At 37.4% G+C, this 23,692-nt stretch overlaps 2 protein-coding genes across 2 annotated transcripts; one reads left to right on the top strand and one right to left on the bottom strand.

The window, feature by feature from the left end:
• The first annotated feature begins 4,262 nt into the window (after nt 1-4,262).
• LOC145072535 (RNA demethylase ALKBH10B-like) lies at nt 4,263-9,162 on the top strand. The gene is made up of 7 exons (XM_079018981.1): nt 4,263-5,226; nt 7,402-7,541; nt 7,664-7,781; nt 7,881-7,997; nt 8,101-8,216; nt 8,322-8,476; nt 8,561-9,162. Exons 1-7 carry the CDS (start codon nt 4,746-4,748, stop codon nt 9,000-9,002), a joined length of 1,569 nt encoding a protein of 522 aa, XP_078875107.1. The 5' UTR covers nt 4,263-4,745; the 3' UTR covers nt 9,003-9,162.
• A 7-nt stretch (nt 9,163-9,169) lies between these two features.
• Nucleotides 9,170-10,783, bottom strand: LOC145072536 (uncharacterized). Its single transcript, XM_079018982.1, has one exon. It carries the CDS (start codon nt 10,631-10,633, stop codon nt 9,308-9,310), a length of 1,326 nt encoding a protein of 441 aa, XP_078875108.1. The 5' UTR covers nt 10,634-10,783; the 3' UTR covers nt 9,170-9,307.
• Nucleotides 10,784-23,692: the final 12,909 nt, after the last annotated feature.

Here is a 23,692-nt window from a genome sequence, read left to right as displayed (position 1 = left end):
ATACTTTGTACTGCAGTATGTGTCCTTATGTGTAGGATGTTGTTATGCTATAGTGATATGTTAGATTGGTATATCTGATATGATTACATGTGCTTGCTTGTTATTGTTTTGGTGCATATGTCGATATAGTATGGATGGGTTGAGGTGGTACTACTTTGTGATGTAGGCCAACATACCCAAGAGCAATCTAGTTATATGATGCATGCTCGGGAGTGGTATAACTTTATGTTGTAGGCTTACGGGGCAGTCTAGCCTTGTGTTGTAGGCCTAGTATGCATGCATTGTATATATAACACCCCGACTCCACGGTATAAATTTTAAAGTTTTATAATTATGTATTTAGACCTACTCGATGAGCTGGATTCCCCAACTCGTCATGTAGAGAAGGCTAAAGTCGCATGGATTCTAGAATCTACTCGACGAGTTGGAGCTGGAATGTGAAACCCTAATTTCTAGGGTTTTGCACCCTATTTAAAGGCTCATTAGCCATCCTTTACCTCTCTTATTGTCTCCCTCAAACTCAGAAAACCCTAATCATGTATTACTCCTCGTTTTTTGTGTGTAAAATCTTGGAAGGTGGTTTGAGTGGAAGAAACTTGAAGACTCAATAGCTTGGATCAAGGAGAAGCTTGTAGATCCAGTACTGTAACGTCCCAAAAATCAAGACCAAATATTTCATTTTAATTCATTAATAAACCATAGTTATCAAATCAGAGTATCTTCTCAAAACACTTATTTATTACATCAAAGTAAAACATCCCAGGCTAAACATCATTGTGTGTGTGATGCAGTCATCCGAAACTTCTCCATCCGCTACCGAAAGTACCTGAAACCAAAACTGAAAATCGTAAGCATGAAGCTTAGTGAGTTCCCCAACCTACCACATACCAAACATATAGCCATATATTGGACCCCCGCCCGCTACATCGGGACTTGCCCGACATCGGACTCGCTCCGTCTTCGGGTCCCACCCGACATCAGGCCCCGCCTAACATCGAGCCCCGCTCGGTATACAGATCTGTCTCTCTTAGGCCTCGCCCGCTATACGCATACAACATATAATATACTAGCACATAAAGAAACATACTCTATTGTACTTCTGTTCTAAGGCGACGACATGAAGAAGGTAATAATGGAGGTTTACGAACAGAGATATTTAGAGAAAGGGATACGTATTTTTCAAAGAAGAAAAAGGAAAAAGAGGGGTTATAATAAATGGGTTGGGACCGACATCTCTATTTTCTTTTATAAAAATAATATAAATAATAATAAAAAGATAAAAAGAAAATACCATTAAGGGTAATTTAGTAATTTTAATTTGGTTAGGGACTAAACGCGCAACAAATCAAAAACATAAGGATCTTCCGAGTGAAAAAAATGAGTTAGGGATTAAGTGTGCAAATTACCCCTAACCATAGGGACCAAGCGTGTAATTTACTCTTATTATTATTATTAAAATTAAAATGTAAGAAACTTTACATTTTGTTCACCAAATACTTTTGTTTTAATGATATTTTGTGACTAAAACGATTTGATTATGTACTTTATAATATTGCCTTTTTAAATTATTTAATGGACTTTTGTAAAAATAAAAGTAGTTGGTTTGTTGTTTTATGACATTAACCTTTCTCAATAACATAACAAAATTAAAACTCAAGGGTTTAAACGTTTTTAAAAAGTTTGAATTTGCAAGTATTTAGAGAGATTGTCCTAAAACAAAACTCAAGTTTATAACAATCAGAAGTATTATAACAATTTATAATAGTTTTTTAATTAAATGATGAGTTGGTAAACTATTCTTCTTATTATCATAAATTCATAATTACGCCTTTTTGAAAAGAAAAAAAAAAAGATTTTTTTTATGATGAGATGAGTGTATGTATTAAAATGGAATATAATTTAGTGGCGCATGGTTTGGTGTGAGCTGCAGGAGGAGATCCGTAATAACGGATATCACCAGTCACCACCTGTGAATTTTTTGTTGGGCGGAGCCTTTGAAATTTTTGTGATTGGATTATGATCCTACTACTATTGGCAAAGTCAACTCCCTCAATATTAACTGTCCACAGTTACAATGATTATTTTAATAAACGGATTTCTAAAGTTTATTTTTGGTGATTTTTGAAGTTTAGAGCATCCACCCCAAAAGTACCAAATGCCTTTTAATTCAATTCTTCATGCAAAATGACTTCAGCCAAGTCATCAATGCTCTTTCATTACCTGCAACTGCAAGTCCTTTTGCAAGGCCATGTCAGTATATATCCTACCATATTTTAGTAATATTTTATTATATATAAGTATATAATTAATTACTTATATTTATTCATATAAAATTATACAACATAAGGAACACTTTGAATTGCATTGATACAAATGATCTTAAATGATGATAATTTTAGTGCATTAGATGTGCTTCAAGGGAAAGTTAAATCTAAATGTTATATATATATATATATATATATATATATATATATATATATATATATATATATATATATATATATATATAAAGGATACTTTAGTTGTCACATATAATGCTTTCGATGGATTAATCAATCAGATAAAAAAAACTCTAGCTTTTTAGGAGTAGGTAATCCTATTCTTGGAAATTCCATCCAACCTCTCTCGTATTCTTGTAGTGGATGAAGGAATCCTAGTGTACGGGTGTCATAAAAAACCAAAACCAAATAACTAAACCGAACCAAATGATGTTTGGTTTATTTGGTTTTCAGTTAATTTGGTTTCTTTAAACAAATTAAGATACATTATTCAAATATAATTTTATTTAACTATTTAAATAAAATAAATCAAGAAAAAGAAATAACAAATTAACCAAATAACCTTTAGTCGTTTCTTTCATTTTCATATACAATTAAAATTATATCAATCTATCTCTACAACATAAATATAATATTTTATATATTAATATAGTTTCTTGTTTGATAATAGTTTAGTAAGTTTTTCTTTTAGTTTAATATTTATTTTTACTTGCTGGATTTCATTCGGTTTAACCGTTAAACCGAACTGGATAAACCTAAACCGATTAAACTGAACCTTATTTGGTTTGGTTATGGTTAGATTTAAAATGTAAAAAAATCGATAAAACCGAACCATTTTAAATGAAAACTGAAAAACCAAACGAATAACACCCCTAAGTGCAATAGTATAGTAGTGCATTAGGCTAGAGGGAGTGATAGCATGTATTAAAGCATTGTCACCTCATATTTTTATGGACGCCTAATCATAATATGGTAATATGGAGTGGTGATGTGTTTAGAAGGTAAATATTTTTTTTCTTAAATCAAATATAATTTTATTTAACTATTTAAATAAAATAAATCATGAAAAGGATACAAGTTGCTAAAGCTAGAAGTACAAATGTTTGAAGATGAAATATTTAAATGGGGACAACCTATCTTCTCTTTCCTCAGGCGAGGCAACCAACAACCTAGCTTAACTCATAGCTTAACACATGGATAGGGAGTCGTAACGAGGCTTTAACAAATGCTCAGCGAGGGAGGATGGCGAGTCACTCCCTTTAGTCTAACCTTTTGCTTTTTCACCTTTGTTAGTGGGGAGGGTGCTTGTGCTCAGTGGTATGCTGTGTATGCATCAAAAAGGTTTTAATACAAGTAAAAAGTGTAACAGTATCTAACCGATATTAATTTTTATCCATTTGGATGGAAATGGAAGTGCTGCTATATGTAAATTATATATATTAATTTCACTTAAGAAAAATGTCTCACAAGATTTAATTTCAATATTTAAGTTGGATTAATTATATATGAATTCCTCAAAAAAAAAAAAAAAAAAAAAAAAAAAGCTAATCTTGCATATAGGGTGTCTGGCTGTTAATCTTTTATTGTGCATATATACCAATCTAATTCCTTATATATAACTTTGGACTATGTACAGGATCTGAAGATGCGCAAGCAAACATAAAGATATGTTCAAGCCAAGAAGATTGGGAGGTCTGGAGAGCTCAGATCAAGATGACAAAAGGGTTCGTAGCCAAGGAATCTGTAAAAGGACATATGGCGAGTTCTTTTTTTTTTTTTTTAAATTATTTTAATTATATTCAACAGAACTGATATATACCCGTTAATTACTTCAATTCGTTATATATGCACATAATAATTTTGGACTTGTGTTTGTTGACAGGTCAATGTTGTAAGAGGTTTGAAGCTGTATGAGAACATACTTACCCATACAGAGTTAACTCGGTTAAATGAGTATGTGAATAAACTCCGAGTTGCTGGAAAAAAATGGACAACTCTCGGGTGAGGGGATCCTGTGCTTCATTGATGCTTTTATAGCTAAACTAGCTAGTTCATTCCTTTTTCCAACCCAAGTTCTAATATTATTTAACCTCTGCAAAAATAACCAATGAAAAGTTGACAACACAATATGTGAAGACACACTTACGGACATGACACTATACGCTCCTCAGAAACCTAACCCTCGCTTTCAATATTATATATAGTTCCCTTTTTTCATTTCTGTCTTCAATCACTCTATAATAAGCACATGCATACTCTCTCTCTCTCTCTCTCTCTCTCTCTCTCTCTCTCTCTCTCTCTCTCTCTCTCTCTCTCTCTCTCTCTCTCTCTCGCTAAAACTCCGAATTATCAGCTAATGGGAAATCCCGATAACTGACTGAACATCTTAAGCCATTGTTTCGAGTGGCCCGAATGGGAAACAGGTTTTCGATTAGCTAATATTTTTTTTAGTTAGAAGAGACTAGCATGGCGTCAGCAGCCAGCGTTTCTACAGCTTCCGATCTAGCCCCGACGACACATCCAATAGAGACGTTCACCAAGGACGTGATTATCTCCTGGTTCCGAGGCGAGTTCGCAGCGGCGAATGCAATTATTGACGCGTTGTGTGGCCATCTGTCTCGGTTAGAAGGCGGAAGGTGCGAGTACGAGTCAGTATTCGCTGCTATACACCGCCGCCGGATTAATTGGATCCCTATTCTTCAAATGCAAAAGTATTTTTCCATCGCTGACGTAACTCTCGAGCTCCAGAAATTGACCGAAACGAAATCGAAAGGGGTTCAAAAGATTGAAGAAGAAGTCGATGTTTCTTTGCCACTGAAAGTGCAGCATCATGAAATTCCAAAAGAGGATCCCAACGATAGAAATAGAAATCGAGGTGTTGAGGCTGTTGACGATGATTTTACCAGACTTAATTCACCTACAAACGAGATAAAGATAACCGATCCAGGTAACAACGATTATACTTGTTATTGTTGGTATAGGCATGACAACAAATTATGTGTCTCATCTGATCTCTCATACTACATACATACTGTTTTCTATCAAATTGCATTTACCTCTTGCCATTTTTCCAGATTTTTTTCTCCGTTTCTCATTATTTTTTACATGTTCTATTACATTGACGTCAAATTTCAATGTTCTACATAATAATTTTAGTTTTTCAATATTGGGATATGGATGTTTAAAGGAACGGTTTCTTCGTGTCCATTAATTGGAATTGAGTGAGTTCCTATATATAAACAGAATCATGTGGTCTCTTTTCTCTCATGCATTTGCATTGTACATATCGAGAATCAAGAATCAGTAAAAGCGAAAATTCAGATCTGTCGACACTTGACATCTTCCCAATGACTTTTTTTGAAGTGAGATTGTCGATGTTCGATTTCAATAAAAACTTAAAAAGTGCCTTTAGATATTGGTATAGTTGCATGCCTGCTTGTATCGGCTAGGCCGGCTTTATTTTCAATTTTCTGGTTAAAAAGTTCTAAGCATATTAATGTATCCATAAATATGTAATCGAACAATTTTTTTTTCAACAACGCATCATTATTATTATTATTAAAATTAAAATGTATGAAACTTTACATTTTGTTCACAAAATACTTTTGTTTTAATGATATTTTGTGACTAGAACGATTTGATTATGTACTTTATAATATTGCCTTTTTAAATTATTTAATGGAATTTTATAAAAATAAAAGTAGTTGGTTTGTTGTTTTATAACATTAACCTTTCTCAATAACATAACAAAATTAAAACTCAAGGGTTTAAACGTTTTTAAAAAGTTTGAATTTCCAAGTATTTAGAGCGATTGTCCTAAAACAAAACTCAAGTTTATAACAATCAGAAGTATTATAACAATTTATAATAGTTTTTTAATTAAATGATGAGTTGGTAAACTATTCTTCTTATTATCATAAATTCATAATTACGCCTTTTTGAAAAGAAAAAAAAAAGATTTTTTTTATGATGAGATGAGTGTATGTATTAAAATGGAATATAATTTAGTGGCGCATGGTTTGGTGTGAGCTGCAGGAGGAGATCCGTAATAACGGATATCACCAGTCACCACCTGTGAATTTTTTGTTGGGCGGAGCCTTTGAAATTTTTGTGATTGGATTATGATCCTACTACTATTGGCAAAGTCAACTCCCTCAATATTAACTGTCCACAGTTACAATGATTATTTTAATAAACGGATTTCTAAAGTTTATTTTTGGTGATTTTTGAAGTTTAGAGCATCCACCCCAAAAGTACCAAATGCCTTTTAATTCAATTCTTCATGCAAAATGACTTCAGCCAAGTCATCAATGCTCTTTCATTACCTGCAACTGCAAGTCCTTTTGCAAGGCCATGTCAGTATATATCCTACCATATTTTAGTAATATTTTATTATATATAAGTATATAATTAATTACTTATATTTATTCATATAAAATTATACAACATAAGGACCACTTTGAATTGCATTGATATGAATGGTCTTAAATGATAGGTAATTTTAGTGCATTAGATGTGCTTCAAAGGAAAGTTATATATATATATATATATATATATATATATATATATATATATATATATATATATATATATATATATATATATATATATATATATAATGTTTTCGATGGATTAATCAATCGGATAAAAAAAACTCTAGCTTTTTAGGAGTAGGTAATGCTATTCTTGGAAATTACATCCAACCTCTATCGCATTCTTGTAGTGGATGAAGGAATCCTAGTTTAACTGTACAGTAGTAGTGCATTACTCGTTGCTTTTTTACCTTTGTTAGTGGGGAGGGTGCTGGTGCTCAGTGCTATGCTGTGTATGCATCAAAAAGGTTTTAATACAAGTAAAAAATGTAACAGTATCTAACCCATATTATTTTTTATCCATTTGGATGGAAATGGAAGTGCTGCTATATGTGAATTATATCTATTAATTTCACTTAAGAAAAATGTCTCACAAGATTTAATTTCAATATTTAAGTTGGATTAATTATATATGAATTCCTCAAAAAAAAAAAAAAGCTAATCTTGCATATAGGGTGTCTGGCTGTTAATCTTTTATTGTGCATATATACTGATCTAATTCCTTATATATAACTTTGGACTATGTACAGGATCTGAAGATGCGCGGGAGGCATTGGTAGAAGAAGAAAACATAAAGATATGCTCAAACCAAGAAGATTGGGAGGTCTGGAGAGCTCAGATCAAGATGACAAAAGGGTTCGTAGCCAAGGAGTCTGTAAAAGGACATATGGCGAGTTCTTTTTTTTTTTTTTAATTATTTTAATTATATTCAACCGAATTGATATATACCTGTTAATTACTTCAATTCGCTATATATGCACATAATAATTTTGGACTTGTGTTGGTTGACAGGTCAATGTTGTAAGAGGTTTGAAGCTGTATGAGAACATACTTACCCATACAGAGTTAACTCGGTTAAATGAGTATGTGAATAAACTCCGAGTTGCCGGAAATAATGGACAACTCTCGGGTGAGGGGATCCTGTGCTTTATTGATGCTTTTATAGCTAAACTAGCTCATTCCTTTTGCCAACCCAAGTTCTGATATTAATTAACGTGTCATTAATTAGGTGAGACGTTTATCATTTACAACCAGCAGTCGCAGGCCATCAAGAGAGAGCTTATTCAATTTGGAGCTCCCATATTTGGACAGATAAATGCCGAAGCTACAAGTAAATCCCAAGATAGTAAGTAATTGCATCAAAAAAAGTTTAGCTAAAAATTGGATAAAACATGCATGTCAAAATTCAAATCCTAAATCTGTTTAGTAACATATATGTATGTGTACAGCTCATATCGAGCCAATTCCAGATCCTCTTGAAGGTGTGATTGATCACCTGATTAAGTACCATCTGATTCCCGAAAACAGACGACCAAACAGCTGCATCATAAACTTTTTTGACGAGGTATTATATGTAATCTAATCTTTCTATCAAAGATATTACATATACATGTGTGATATGTAATTACGTATAGTTCACAAAGTGAAAGCCAGTTTGTTTTTCCTATAGGGAGAGTTTTCGCAGCCGTTCTTGAAGCCACCTCATCTTGATAAACCGATCTCTACCCTTGTTCTATCCGAATCAACAATGGTTTTTGGGAGAACTCTTGTTTGTGATAAGGATGGAAACTATAAAGGACCACTTATGCTTTCTCTCAACCAAGGGTAATAACCACATACTGTTTTTACTTCTTTATTAATTATTACCACTAATGAAAACATTGTAACCGTCTGTGTACAACTCCATAGGTCCCTCTTACTGATGAGGGGAAACAGTGCTGACATGGCGCGACATGTCATGTGTCAATCTCCAACTAAAAGAATCAGCCTCACATTTTTCAAAGTTCAGACAGAAGACTCGTACTACGAAAAGAACGTCAGATCAGCAACAAGTTCCATCACCATGTGGCAACCTAATGGCAACGTTAACTCCAAGTCCAAATGGGATGTCCTTGGTGCACCACAACTAGTCATGTTAGCCCCAGTTAATCCAATGGTTCTAAGCCTAAGAAGGTGGCCTCATGGTGGTGGAAGTGGCACCGGGGTTTTCTTACCATGGAGTATCGGATCACAAAAACCAACAAATCATCTACCTCCTCGTGTCCAAAGGGGCCGTGTAACTAGTGTTCTCACACTGCCAGCCTCATCTCAACCACACACTCCAGATTCCACCTCCACTTCCAGTATTTAGCCTATGCAGTCAGTCAGGTCAGCTTCACTTGGTCTACAACAAGGCCGTGGTGATTAGACTTTCCTTTCCATGTCACCCGAGTGTTGTACTAGTAAAGTGTAATTTAAAAATTGTGAATTATCATTAGTCTTTAAAAGTCAAGATTTTAGGATCAAAACCATGACATGTGGCATAGAAACAGATTGCTTTTTAAAACGACAACAAGACAAAAAGCGTAAATACAATGACAAACAGATCTGATGTTAGTAACCCACAACACACAAATCACAATGCAAAACACCTTCGGTGCGATGAAAAACTACTTCCTACTTACTATTACCGGCTTTCACAGGGGGTTCATCATCGTCTTCTATATCCCAATTCAAATCCTCATCGTTTTCACCACTATTACTATTCAACTGCTTAAACACATCAGCTTTCTTAGGGGTGTTGCCTTGCAAGATTTCCTTTTCATCGTTGTCTCCAACGTCCCCAATCTCATCCCACTCGAGATCTTCCTCAGTTACATCATCATATTTACCAGCATTAAGATTTTGACTAACTTTCTCATCAGACACATGTTCACCACTCTGTTTTGGCTCCTCACTGTTTTTGCTGACATCAGCAACAATGGTCTTCTTCTCCTCATCCTCATTGACAACATCAGAACTTTTATTTTTAGATTCATCAACACCATCTTCATCTGGATTTTGCACTGATTCAGCAACATTGGAACTCACAGTTATAGATTCATTATTAGAACTCTGTTTCTTTTCAATTTCAGGCAATACAGCTTCTTCTTCTTCTTCTTCATCAACATCCCAACTCAAATCTTCTTCATCATCGACTGTTAGAGATCTCCTTACCAGATTAGCTCTCACGTCCTCCTGCTGTTTAAGCTTTTGAACTCTATAGAAATACCTACACCAAAAGCTTCCATCATTAACCTCATTCGGAACAACTTTCCTGTAAATTGCTTCTACAGATCCATTATCTCCAATCAGTTTCTCAATCTCGCTTTCCCTGTCACTCAGCACAAACCCTAGCTTCCACTTATTATAATCATCTAAATCCTCAGGATCGTTGCAATAAGTTCGAGCATCACTTTGAATCGCATTAAGTTGAGAATCGAAACGACTGTACACTTTCGAATTTAAACCACTACGATCACTGTAATTCTGTCCTGCTTCCGAGACATCAGAATCATCAACATCGGAAGGTTCAAGAAGAGCGTCCTTACCTTGTGAGATGATATCCGCAGTCGACTTCAACACTCCATCGATCGCCGATGTGCCGACCTCGATCGAAGATGGTAGCTCCTTCACTGCTCGACTCGCGACTTCACGGAACAAATCGGATTCTTTCCTCAATCCTGAACCGAATTCCTTCAGATCGCGACGGTATGTCTCAAGTACTGATTCCGATCTGGTTGTTAAATTCTTCACCAGATCACCAAAGCTCCATAAACCACCGCTGCCGCTGTCAAATTCCCCAGATGAAGAAGAATTTAAATTTAAATGCGTTTCTTCAGCTCTTTCACTTCCTTCATGCTTTGGAGATTGATTTTGCCGAAGATCGGTCTCGGAATTCACGGAACCATCCATATTTTCCGGCTCAATGTCGCCAGATAACATAGATTTGAAGAAATTCATCTACAATTCAACTGACTGGAAAAACTATGATTGAAGTTTCGTAAGAACGCGTGTAGTTTCCCTTTCGTCGATCACGTAACTAAAAAGTTAAGATCATCAGGAGGATTGGGGAAGACTGGAGAGAGACAATGACAAGATAACTACCGATTACCGACTGTTAAGATATGCAATTTCTTCGCATGTCATGCATTGGGCCTTAATCTTTAAAGCCCGTTATTTACTCCATATATTGGGCCAATAATACCCATTTTCAACATAACTGCAGTCCCCTTCTAAAACCTGTTTCGGACTTAATGTATTATGGGCATCTACAGAATTAGAACGATACCATATATTCACTGTTTAAATAAAATCAATAAAAAAAAAAATGGAAGATAGGCTTCGAAACTCCTGATTTATACATATTTGTTTTTATTGAAAACATAAAGGTGGTTCATTTAAAATATTTAAGATAATTTATAATTTATATTTTTATATAATAATTTATAAAAATAAAATAAAAAAATAGATGGGTCAAATGACCCACCATTGATGCATGGGGGCTTAGAGAGGGGCAAAGTGGGCAGCTGTACAGGGCCCAATTTTTTTCATTATATATTTTTATGTTAAAATACAAAATTATAATAAAGATAAGAGCCCTTTTTTCTTGTTCGTCCTGAGCCCTTAAGAATATTTTATTTTTCAGGACCGGCCCTACATTGATGTATGCACTGGATCTACTTAATGCAATTCTAGGATGCACACAATGACATAGAAATATCACAAATTGTCATGCCATCACAAATTGTCATGTGATGATATTGAATATTGTACGTGTTGGTTTTTTGTTTCTTTATTTGTTTCTTTATTTGTTTACGTGTTTTTATCAAGGTTTTAAATAATATGAGGCATGGCTTGACGGCAATGTCAAAATTAAGTTATGACGAGCTATTATGTTTTTCAAAGCGTAACTATTTTATATCCATTAAAAAAGATAACTCATATAATTATTGAATTTTATCAATATATCCCGTTTTTAGAATTGTTATATTAATATTTAATATAAAAAGGTTAACAAAAACTCAATTATTTTATGCCTGATAAAAAAAAACAAAAAAACCCCGCGACTTGAAAAAGACTCGCGCAATAACGCGATAAGACGCGTCTTGACACGTTATTTGGGTGTCACACTTAACAAACACGCATTGAACGTTTTCGTAACGACTACATCATGTCTCGTGTTACGGCACTCCTTGAGGCATGCCATGACGCACTTTTTAGAACTATGGTTTTTACGGATTACTAACCGAAAAATAAATAAATAAACTAATTATTTTTGTTAAAAGCCTCCGTTTTAAGGGTTAGTTTAATTAATACCACGACTTCATAAACATTTTATTTGGCTTTTAAATAATGAAAATTTTCTCTAGAATACCGCATTTTGTACTAGTTATGTTCGTTTCAAAGTCGGTGGATGGTTGGTTAGATATAACGTAAAGGTATCCCGAAATTTGACATTGTACATTCTAGACGAGGAACATATATTATGGACTAACATATGTACATCCGAACTACAATAACATTCTATACAATATTCCATACAAACTGAATTTAGCATTTGTATTCATTTTTTATCTATTTGATGAGTAATTTTTTCAATTGCTTAGAAGATCCTGACATCTAGACATCTAGATTTCTATGATTGAAAATGAGTATATATAAAGAATGTGTGTTGGATTTTTGCAAAAAGTTACCACTTTGTCCTCAATTTATTAACCATTTTTTGTTTTTTCATTCTTTAACTGTAACATCCATAAAATCACAGCAAATTTAAACTTTTTTAAAACAACCCCATATCATAGAATGTTTACAAAATCATTGTTATCAAAGTATTGTTCCAAAAGAGTCTCCCATAGATCAAAAGTACATAAAACAAAGGTTGTGTACGGTCACGCTTTCGCCTTCCCGCGATCATCCGAAGTACCTGAAACAATAACTAAAAAATGTAAACCAAAGCTTAGTGAGTTCCCCCAAAGTACCAATACATAAACAGATGACATATACAACAACATGTCGGGTCCAATCAACCATCGATTTGGAATACCCCAGGCCCAGGCATCCTCGGGATGGAATACCCTAGGTGGAATGCCAATATACAATGGGTCCAGCCAACCATCGGGTTGGAATGTCAATATACAACAGGTCCAATCATCCTCGGGATGGAATAACCATGGGCCTAATCAACCATCGAGTTTGAATGTCCCTGGTCTGTTGGCACCAACACATAGCAGTAAAGCCTCAACCACCGATCAAAATATGTGCACATATAAGTATATAACATATAAACATATAATCAGTCAACATACTATCAGGCAGATCTACAGATCACTAACCATAGTATCATCCTATATACCAGGATACAGATCATTACAGTACGATAACAAACTGTTGTTGGATTAATGTCTAAGTCCATAACTATATTTGGTATGTACTTAACCCGACCCGGCATGGTCCATTTGGGTTGCACTTCACCGATACAATTTATATGGATAATCTTTTGAGAATAGTATGTTTATGATTAATATTAATATATTATAAGTTCTAATATATTAATATGGAATCATATTATTTAATTAGTATTGATCAAAAATTAATTTATAATTAATTAAGTGATCAAAAGGAACTAATTAAATATGGACTCTTATATATATGGAATGGGCCAAGTTCATTTAGGTTGGGCTAAGCTTTCATGGATAGTCCATGGAGTGTTTAACCCATGGATCCTAGGAAATGAAAGGCCATGGGTATTAGGGTTTAACCCTAATCCTCCACACTATATAAAGATGTCCTTGGTTGGTGAAATTGGCACTAGTGTGTGGATACACTATGAGGACTAGCCGATTTCACTAAGAGAGAACCAAGTATTCATATTCTCTAAAGTCTTCCAAGGTGTCTTGGTGATTTGTGATTCCACTTGAGGCTTCCACACTATTGGGGCTAAGCTCTTAAAGCCTGAAGACATCAAGCTACATCAAGAGGTATGTATTCTATCTTGTTACATTCATAGTTTTTGTATGCTAGTTAGGATTAAAGCCTTGGAAAGTTCTTATTTGCATGTATAATAGAGAAAACATAGATCCAAGGTTTATATGGTTGCATGTACACCATAGGAGTGTTAGAATGCTCAAAACCCAACAACTGTCACATAACATGATATCTAATCCAATGGGCCGACCTTGGTGCCTTTGACCCATAAGTACAGTGAGGAAAAACTCACCTCACAGTCTGCACAAAAGTTGATGAGGTCTTGACTCCGAATCTCAACTCTAATCATCACCTGTCCAACCAAAAGACCAATCATCAATCACAATCCTAAAATACCCAAAATACCCTTAGGTCAAACTTGATCAAAATCAAAGGCAAACTGGTCAAGTCAACTGAGTCAACCCATCCAAGTCGACAAAGTGAGCGTACATGGGGCGTACTCGAGCGTTGACCACCATCGAGGTAGTTGACCTCGTATGCGATGCATACTCCAAGTCCATGGGGCGTACTCCCAGATTTCGCAAACTCTCATTAAGAGCTTAATGGCTTAAGATCTCATGTCCATCTTTTAGATCTTAGGCTAAAATACCCTCAAGAGTCATAAAGTTTCCAACTTTATGACTTTGCATGTCCACTAAGTGCTTAACTCAACTTATCAATCCATTAAGACCTTCTAAAGAATGCATGGAGCAAAACCAACCATTTACACCCCATTTTTATGACTTAAAACCCTTCATAAGGTCTGAAAGGACAACTTAATGGGTCAAGAACATCTTATGCTCATGAATATCCATTTGCATGCCATGAATCATTAGTGTGTTGGTGAGGGGTTGTATCTCGTGTAGCAGATTCCGAAGTGTTCGGTTGTTATTCTAGTTTTTGGTCGAAATCAGTTCAAGGGTATTGTGTGGAAGGTCTATAGTCATGATTTAGCGGGTTAGTTCCCCAATATCGTTAGGATTCAGTGGATTTAGCATTTGTGCTTGGTTGTCTCTTGGGGTGCCAACGGAAGTGGTCCATTACTCAGATTTTGGTTTGAGCATCTGTTCAGAGGGCTTCAAGATTTGAGTGTTGTATCATTAAAAGCTTCTAAGGTTATCAACTTTGCAAGGATTTCGAGGAGCATTCATTATGGTCTTTTGGGGTTGTGCGGTCTTTTGGGTTTGGCTAGTAATGGATCACTAGCATTGGTAGGCGCAGGTTGTCAGCAGTTCGATCATTGGTGGGTAAGATAGATTGGGAATCTTTCAAATCTTTTGTGTTGTAAGAGCTTAGTCGAATCAAAGTGGGGGAGAACCGTTCAGGTATTCAGGAACAAAAGCAGGCGTGAAACTAGGATAAGTTTCGCGTCCCTGTTGGGGAGGAAGGCGTCCCAAGTGGTCGTCTAGATTGAAGATTGTGCAAGTCGGGAGTTCAGGAAACTTCCCAACAGTTGGTTAGTGCCTTTTTGGTGATGGTTAGCATGATTTTGATGGACCTAGGTTGGGGATTCTAGTCATGTCTCGAGTTTAGTTTGGGTGCTTAGTCGAATGTGTGTTCGACTCAAGGTGTGTTCGGATTGATAGATGAGAGGTAAGACCATGGGAAGTGGTTATGGCAAAGTAGAAGTGTTGTAAGACTATGGGGTAGCCTGTAGCATCCCATAGTAGGCAATTAGTGTAGAAGTGTTGTAAGGCTACGGGGTGGCCCGTAGCATTCACTAGTTGGCAGATAGTGTGAGAGTGTTGTAAGACTGCAGAGTGACCCGTAACATTCATTGGTCCCTATGCAGCGATAAGGGTGTGGCAAATCCATGATTGGTCACAAATTTTTTCAAATGGTTAGGACCATAGTGGGTTAGCTTGTAAAACTATGGGAAGGCCACAACATGCTGGGAATCAGGAAATGATAGGTCGTGGGAGACCGAGTTTGATAAAAGACTATAGTTGGTCATGTAGCATTCAATTTAGCATTGGGCTTGGTGGCGAGATGGTTTGGGTAATTATTTCCAATTGAGGCTTTCTTTTGGAAGTCGTGTGGGGCGACTAGGTGGGAATCTGGTATTTCAGATAGTTGGCAGACAAGTTGGACCAGGGAGGTCTCGGTTGTTTTTGGAAAGCAGTTAGGAGGCAACGATGTTTCGGGAAGTATTAGTGAATTAGGATTTGTAGGTGTGAAGTAGATTGTTGTTCAAGAAATGCTAAGTCACTTGCAGTTTGGATTAAATAATCTCAGGGTAATTGATTTGACCCTGTTTCACAGCTCTCGTTTGAGTCTAACCGTTATAGGGATGAATCTTCTACTTGAAGGATTATCCAAGCCTTCTGTCAAGTATAAGTGTTCTACAACTGTTTATGGTCGGTGACGTTGTTCCCAATGGTAGCATCAAGATAATCAGGGTTGGAAAATTATTCTGTTTAGTTTGGTATGGAATGTGGAATTGGCATGGTAATGATTTAGTGTGGGTGGTCTATATGGGGGTCAGACTAACTTGAGACTTCAAGTTTTGGAAAGGTAGAAGTGGTTTTATGCATGGGTTTATGGATTCGTCTTCCTCGTGTCGGAGAGTTCTGCCAGGGTTGGGTTTAGTTTCCCTGTGAAGGTCGTTATATGCTTAGGGTTTTCGGTTGCGTTCCTCAGGTTGCTTGGTATGATATGAGTGTTAGTAAGGAGCAATTTAAAGGAGGAAATCTAATTTAAGTGGGGGGAGATTTGTAACACTCAGTTTCAGATTTCTTCACTATTCGGGGTTGTGTCCATATCATCAATTATCATAAGGCTTAGGGCCTTGTGGTGTCATTTCGGGTTTGGGCTATCGTATGGGCTTGGATTTGCTTAGGACTTTGTTGGACCATTTGTAGACATGTATTTTGGATCGGGAAAAATTATTGGGCTTTAAAGTAAGGCCCATGTAAGGGTTAGGCCCAATTTGTAAAATTGGGACATAAGTAGGCTTTGGACGACTTTTGATTTGTGGGCCTTTATGATGGAGACTTTCGGCCTTAGTCTTGGACCAAACTATGTAAAGGGTAAAATGGTCTTTTACCACATTTATAAATTATTGGATTTGGTTTGGAACCCAATTGTTAATTGGGTGTCATTTATTGATAGTGCGGGGATTTGAGCGGATCAGCATGCATAGATTATGTTGGATTAGTGTGACATCCCCAAAATCTCGGCCAGAAAAGACCGATTTTCATTTATGCTTTTAAAATAATTTCAGAGTAAATCCTTTTGATTTGAAAGAGTTGCGGAATTTGTTCCCAAAAAACAAAACATGATAAAACAATGTTTACCAAAGCATTTCATAAAAGAAATGTATTTTCATTATATAATCAAAACTCGGTGTGTCATGTTCTGATACAGACCAATAAGCATAAACGATAACATTACAAGTCATTCAACAAATATATACATATACAGACTTGTAAACAAAACAACTTGATGGTTCGTCCATCTTATGCCCTTGCGCCACTTTCTGTAATACAAATAAAACTGAGTGGGTCAGGCTTGGGAGCCTGGTGAGCATATAGGGTTTTCAACCCACAATAAATAATTATATTTAATATTCACCAACCAACAATAACCCAATTACCCATTCCCGTTATTCTCACTTTATGTCCCTAAGACAACTAACATAAGGGACCTAGTCTAAGAATATTTCATCGGGGCGACAACACATGCTTCGGGGGTTCCTCAGCAATATAAGTCAAATAAGGCAACCATGAGGGGGATGGAGTACAGCGAATGAACACCCGAGTTCATTAACACCTACAGGTGGCGAACCTGCTAATGTTTCCACAAGACTATCTAGAAAAGTCCGTGGTCGTCATCTAAACTCCGCTAGATGACTAAATCAAACAACAACGAGGCCTCTCATCTGTTTATTACACACCAACTATCTACCCATGTTCTACCCAACATATTAGTAGATAAAATATACATTTTTATACATAGTTTAAAAACCTGTATAGCATGCTTTAATAAATACATATTCCACATAACAGATGAGACACACACACACACATAACACGTATTTCATAGAGAATATAATCAGATCTATAAGATAGAAGAAAGTGAATACACATTCACACATATAAACAACAATATACTTAATACACTTAAACCATACTTGTATTATTATCGTGTTTATGAAAGGTAGTATACACTCACTTGATCAGAAGATGATCGGACAGCACTACGACTTGCAGAAGTAGTAATCCTCAGCAGATCTGGAAGATCTTCACAAAAATCGAACTTCTCTCGGGCAGAGCTTTGGCTCGGGAATCGCACTTCTCGGGATCTCGGGACTTGCTTCGGGGCTCGAGAATATTACCGGGGCTTCGGGGTACTTCTGGCATGCAAATCGAGGTAAAACGGGAGAGAGAAGAGAGAAAAATAGCAAATGAGTCGGCTGCCCTCGCATCCTATTTATAGGAGGCTGGAGCCTCGGAGTACGCGGGGCGTACTGCTCCGAAACGTCATTGCTTACGTATCCGAAGTGCTCGAGTGCGAGTGTCGACATTCCTCGGTGTACGCGGGGCGTACACGAGTATGCGGGGCGTACTTCAGATGAGTCCGATGACTCCTCTTCGGATAATGTCGGATTTTCCAATTAAATTTAAATACAAATTATTTAATAAACTTCGGAAATTCATATCTTCTTCATACGAACTCCGTTTTCGACGTTATTTATATCCACGCGAAGGTGAGACTACGCTCTACAACTTTCGTTTAGACTCCGTTGGCTAATTTTAACTTTATTTTTATTATTTATTTTTAATAGGCCGGGACAGAAAAACTTCGTTATAAGTTCATAACTTCTTCGTTTGACGTCCGTTCTCGCCTAACTTTTCATCGTTTCGATACCAACAACGAGACCTTCGATCCTCGTTTAGATTGCTTCGGCTAAAAACCGCTCGATCTCAAATCGAGTATTTCAGGCTGCATACCGCTAAGCCGAAACTTCGATAAATCATAACTTCCTCATACGAAGTCAGATTTGGGCGTTCTATATATATTCGGAAACCTCGTTTCAACCACTACAACATTATCCAATGATATCAACTTTATTTTACACTAGAATTTTGACGTTTATTTTTATTCTTAATTAATCAAACCACATAATTAAGCAATTAAGCACAAAACACATAATACTCAAATAATACACTCTTATTATTTCAAAACGGGTTATAAAGGTTAACCTAGACTATTACATTGCTAAAAATGGCAAGCCCGGAAACACAGGCGTTACAATTCTCTCCACCTTAGAATGATTCCGTCCCCGGAATCACACATCAACAAACAAATGCGGATAGCGACTCAACATGTCACTCTCCGTCTCCCAGGTGAGATTCGGCCCATTTGTGTGTTTCCATCGGACAAGCACTAACCCAACCATTTTGCGTCGCAACTTCTTAGTCTTTCGGTCAACAATTGCCTCTGGTTCTTCAATCAACCTTTTGTTCTCATCAATTCTCAATTCAGAAATTGGAATTATATCAGGAACTTCTCCCGTGAACTTCCTCAAATAACACACATGAAAAGTGTTGTGAATTCCATTCAGTTCCTCTGGTAGTTCAAGCTTGTAAGCTTGGTTCCCAACCCTCTGAAGAACTTTAAACGGTCCAATAAACCTTGGACTCAACTTTCCCCTTTTACCAAATCTTATAAGTCCCTTCCACGGCGAGACTTTAAGCAAAACCGAATCTCCAACCTCAAAATTCATCGGTCTTCGCTTCTTGTCAGCATAGCTCTTTTGACGATCCTGAGCTGCTAACATTCTTTCCCTAATTATTTTCAACTTTTCAGCAGTTTGATGAACCATCTCGGGACCCACAAACTGCTTTTCTCCAGCCTCAAGCCAACAAGACGGCGTACGACACTTTTGTCCATACAAAGCTTGATAAGGTGCCATCTTTAGGCTCGAGTGGAAACTATTATTGTAGGAAAATTCTACCAAAGGTAAATGTTCATCCCAATTACCTAGGAATTCCAGGGTACATGCTCTCAGCATATCTTCAAGTGTTTGTATCGTTATTTCACTCTGACCATCAGTCTGCGGATGGTAAGTTGTACTTAAACATAACTTGGTACCCATTTCCTCTTGTAGACTTTTCCAAAACCTTGAGGTGAAACGGCTATCACGATCCGATACAATCGTTAACGGAACACCGTGAAGCCTCACAATCTCCTTCACGTAAGAATTTGCAAGCTTTTCCATAGACCATTTCTCCTTGGCTGCTATGAAATGCGCACTCTTAGTGAATCGATCAACGACCACCCAAATCATGTCATGACCATTCTTTGTTCTGGGCAGTTTAGTGACAAAATCCATAGCAATGTCTTCCCACTTACCCATAGGCACAGACAATGGTTCTAAACTCCCGTACGGTTTCTGATGTTGTGTCTTTACTCTCGCACAAGTCACACACTCAGCCACATACTTTGCAACATCAAGCTTCATCGTCGGCCACCAGTAGTAAGGTTTCGGGTCCCTATACATTTTAGTGCTACCGGGATGAATCGAGTACATGGTCTTGTGAGCTTCTTCCATCAGAAGATCTCTAATTCCTCCTGACTTAGGTACCCAAATACGATCTTGGAATACCTTCAGTCCATGACCGTTTGTACCAAACACCAACGTTTTACCCAAACGTTCCTCCTTTCGGTCATTTTTCTCAGAAGCTTCCTCTTGAGCTTTCTTTATACTCTCCACAATTGTCGAGACAACTTCTATTCTCAACGCTCTTGGCCTCTTCCTTTCAAGATTGACTTTCCGACTGAGAGCATCGGCAACAACATTAGCTTTACCAGGATGGTAAAGTATCTCACAGTCGTAGTCCTTGAGTAACTCTAGCCAGCGTCGTTGCCTCATATTCAATTCTTTCTGATTAAAGAGATATTGGAGACTCTTATGATCAGTGAAAAGTTTGCACTTCGTGCCATAGAGGTAATGCCTTCATATTTTCAGAGCGAAAACTACCGCTGCCAACTCCAAATCATGAGTCGGGTAATTCTTTTCATGCTCCTTAAGCTGTCGAGACGCATATGCTATCACCTTTTCTCTTTGGGTCAAAACACAACCCAATCCAACCCCATACGCATCGCTATAGACAGCGAAGTCTTCAACTCCATCGGGTAGAGAAAGTATCGGTGCCTCGCATAGCTTCTTCTTTAGCTTCTCGAATACTTCTTTATGCTTATCACTCCAAGCATAAGTAGCTCCTTTGTGGGTCAAAGCTATTAATGGAGTAGCAATCGAAGAAAAACCTTGGATAAACCTTCGGTAATATCCGGCTAATCCTAAAAAGCTTCGGATCTCCGTGGGACTTTTCGGTTGTTCCCACTTCATCACAGCTTCAATCTTTGCTGGATCAACCATTATCCCTTCTTGGTTGACCACATGACCCAAGAATTGGACTTCACGAATCCAAAAATCACACTTAGAGAACTTTGCATACAACTTCTCCTTCTTCAAGACTTCTAACACTTCTCGTAAGTGTCTGCCATGCTCCTCCTGGCTTTTTGAGTAAATCAGAATGTCGTCTATGAACACTATCACAGATTTATCAAGGAACGGATTACAAACCCTATTCATCAAATCCATGAATGTTGCCGGAGCATTGGTTAGTCCAAACGACATAACCAAGAACTCGTAGTGTCCATATCTAGTTCTGAATGCAGTCTTCTCGATATCTTGCTCTCTTACTTTTAGCTGATGATATCCTGACGTAAGATCGATCTTCGAGAAATAGCTCGAACCTTGCAATTGATCAAATAGGTCATCAATCCTCGGCAACGGGTATCTATTCTTTATTGTTGCCTTGTTCAGCTCTCTGTAATCGATGCACATTCTCATACTTCCATCTTTCTTCTTCACGAATAACACCGGAGCTCCCCAGGGCGATGAACTAGGTCTAATGAAACCTTTGTCCAATAACTCCCGAAGTTGCATCATTAGCTCCTTCATCTCCGTCGGTGCTAGTCGGTAAGGTGCTTTTGCTATTGGCGTGGTTCCTGGTAACAAGTCAATTCTGAACTCTACTTGTCTATCAGGTGGTAATCCAGGAAGATCTTCGGAAAATACTTCCGGATAATCACACACCACTGGAATACTCTGTATCACCTTCTTCTCCTTCTTAGCATCGATCACGAATGCTAAATATGATGTACATCCCTTGGTCAAACACTTTCTGGCTTTCATTAGAGAAATGATTCCAGAATTTACTCGCCGTTTGTCCCCGTACACCATAAATGAATCCTTCCCCGGCGGGTTTACTTTAACTATCTTCTTCTTGCACAATATTTCGGCATCATTGGCGCTAAGCCAATCCATTCCCAACACGATGTCGAAACCATTAAGCTCGATAGGCAATAATTCCTCGTGAAACTTATTCCCATTCAGATCAATTAAGATGTTTTTCATACGATGGCTAACAGGTATAAACTTGCCACTAGCAACTTTGACTAATAAAGCATTATCTAGTCTATCAACAGGCAAAGCTAGCTTTCTACCAAACTCATGCGAAATAAAGGAGTAGTTGGCTCCAGAATCAAACACAATTTGAGCAGGTAATTCGTTTACAAGAAAGGTACCTGAAGCGACATCAGCTTCATCTTTCGTGGCCTCAAATGTCATCTGGAAGGCTCTCGCCTTCGGCTTTGGTGGAATGTTGGGCCTAGCTGCCTCCTTCTTCTTTGGACAGTCTTTCAAAATGTGCCCCTCTTCATTGCAACCAAAACATATCCTTTTGTTGTTCGGACACTCATTGGCAAAATGCCCAATTTTTCTGCACTTGTAGCAGGTTACATCCTCACTATATTTCCCAAAGTGCTTTTTCTTACACTTATCACACCATTTCGCTTCGCCTCCTTTTCCTCCAAACTTTTTCGAATCAGATTTCGAAAATTTTCCTTTCTTACCAGAACCAGATGTTCCCTCAAACTTTCTCTTCTCACCAACCTCAACCTTGTCGGTGGTTCTCCCCTTAATCATGTTCTCAACAGACTTGGCAGCCGAGATAGCTGCCTCTAGAGTATGTGCCTGACGTACTGGCACCTCGTACTCCCATGGGAGTCCCTTCGCATACCGGTCCACCTTTGTCAAATCGTCTGGGACGATACGCAAGGAAAACTCCATCTTATCGGTGAAGTTATTGGTGTATTCATCAACTGACATGCTGCCTTTCGTTAATGCCAAAAACTTATTCTCTAACTCCAACAAATTTTGAGTCGAGCAGAACTTACGCTTGAACTGCACCAAGAACTCTGCCCATGTCAATTGTAGTGGCTCATTAGGGCTTAACGTCTTCCCTAGAGTGTTCCACCAACGAACGGATCCACCTCGGAATTGTCGCACTGCATAGATAGTCTGCAACTTGCCTCTGCAGCCACAAGTCATGAACGCTAACTCCATTTCGGAGATCCAATCCATAACTCCAATCGGATCCTCCTTTCCATTGAAGGTCGATGGTTTGCAAGTTAGAAAGTCCTTGTACTTGCATCCCATTCCATCATTCCTTCCATCATGGTTGTTTTTCCTAACTATCGGTGGGTTGGCTTGACCAACAGACCCACTGAAGTTTCCACCTTCCGAGTGCCCTTCATTGAATTCGGGGTCTTCCACACGAATTGACAGTTCTTCACGATTCTGTTGAAGCAACCGTCTAGTTTCATCCATCTGACGATCCAACATCGTCTGAATCATCATTTGCACACCAGCCATGGTTATTGGCTCTGGCGCTGCTGCTACGACAGGTATTTGTTCAATCACGGGTGGTTGATTCCTGTTTTCATCAGCATTTCCAACTCCACTCCTTGTTCTCATCATTTTGATCTACACACCGAATAAGGTGAAATTAGATCCTCAATCACGATAGATATTCAAATCAACCTTATCACTCCGAAACGTTTACATGCTAGTTCTAAATTCGTAGACGTACGCTTAGAATCCTACACACATAAGGTTTCTAGATCCGGTCGGCAACAGACCATAGATCCGAACAAATAATATCATATATGGCAACATATAACATTTAGCACATAAAGTATTTT

This window comes from Lactuca serriola, chromosome 9, assembly GCF_051521515.1.
Source record: "Lactuca serriola cultivar US96UC23 chromosome 9, Lser_US96UC23_V15, whole genome shotgun sequence".
Lineage (NCBI taxonomy): Eukaryota > Viridiplantae > Streptophyta > Magnoliopsida > Asterales > Asteraceae > Lactuca > Lactuca serriola.
The sequence above is the reverse complement of the archived record's forward strand: the minus strand, read 5'-3'. Positions and strand labels throughout refer to the sequence as shown.

Bases quoted from the DNA above. Each gene is read 5' to 3' on its own strand.
- LOC145072535 (XM_079018981.1), top strand. From the start codon at position 4,746: ATGGCGTCAGCAGCCAGCGTTTCTACAGCTTCCGATCTAGCCCCGACG. The intron at 8,217-8,321 runs GTATTATATGTA...TTTTTCCTATAG, and splicing joins TCATAAACTTTTTTGACGAG to GGAGAGTTTTCGCAGCCGTT. The intron at 8,477-8,560 runs GTAATAACCACA...ACAACTCCATAG, and splicing joins ATGCTTTCTCTCAACCAAGG to GTCCCTCTTACTGATGAGGG.
- LOC145072536 (XM_079018982.1), bottom strand. From the start codon at position 10,633: ATGAATTTCTTCAAATCTATGTTATCTGGCGACATTGAGCCGGAAAAT.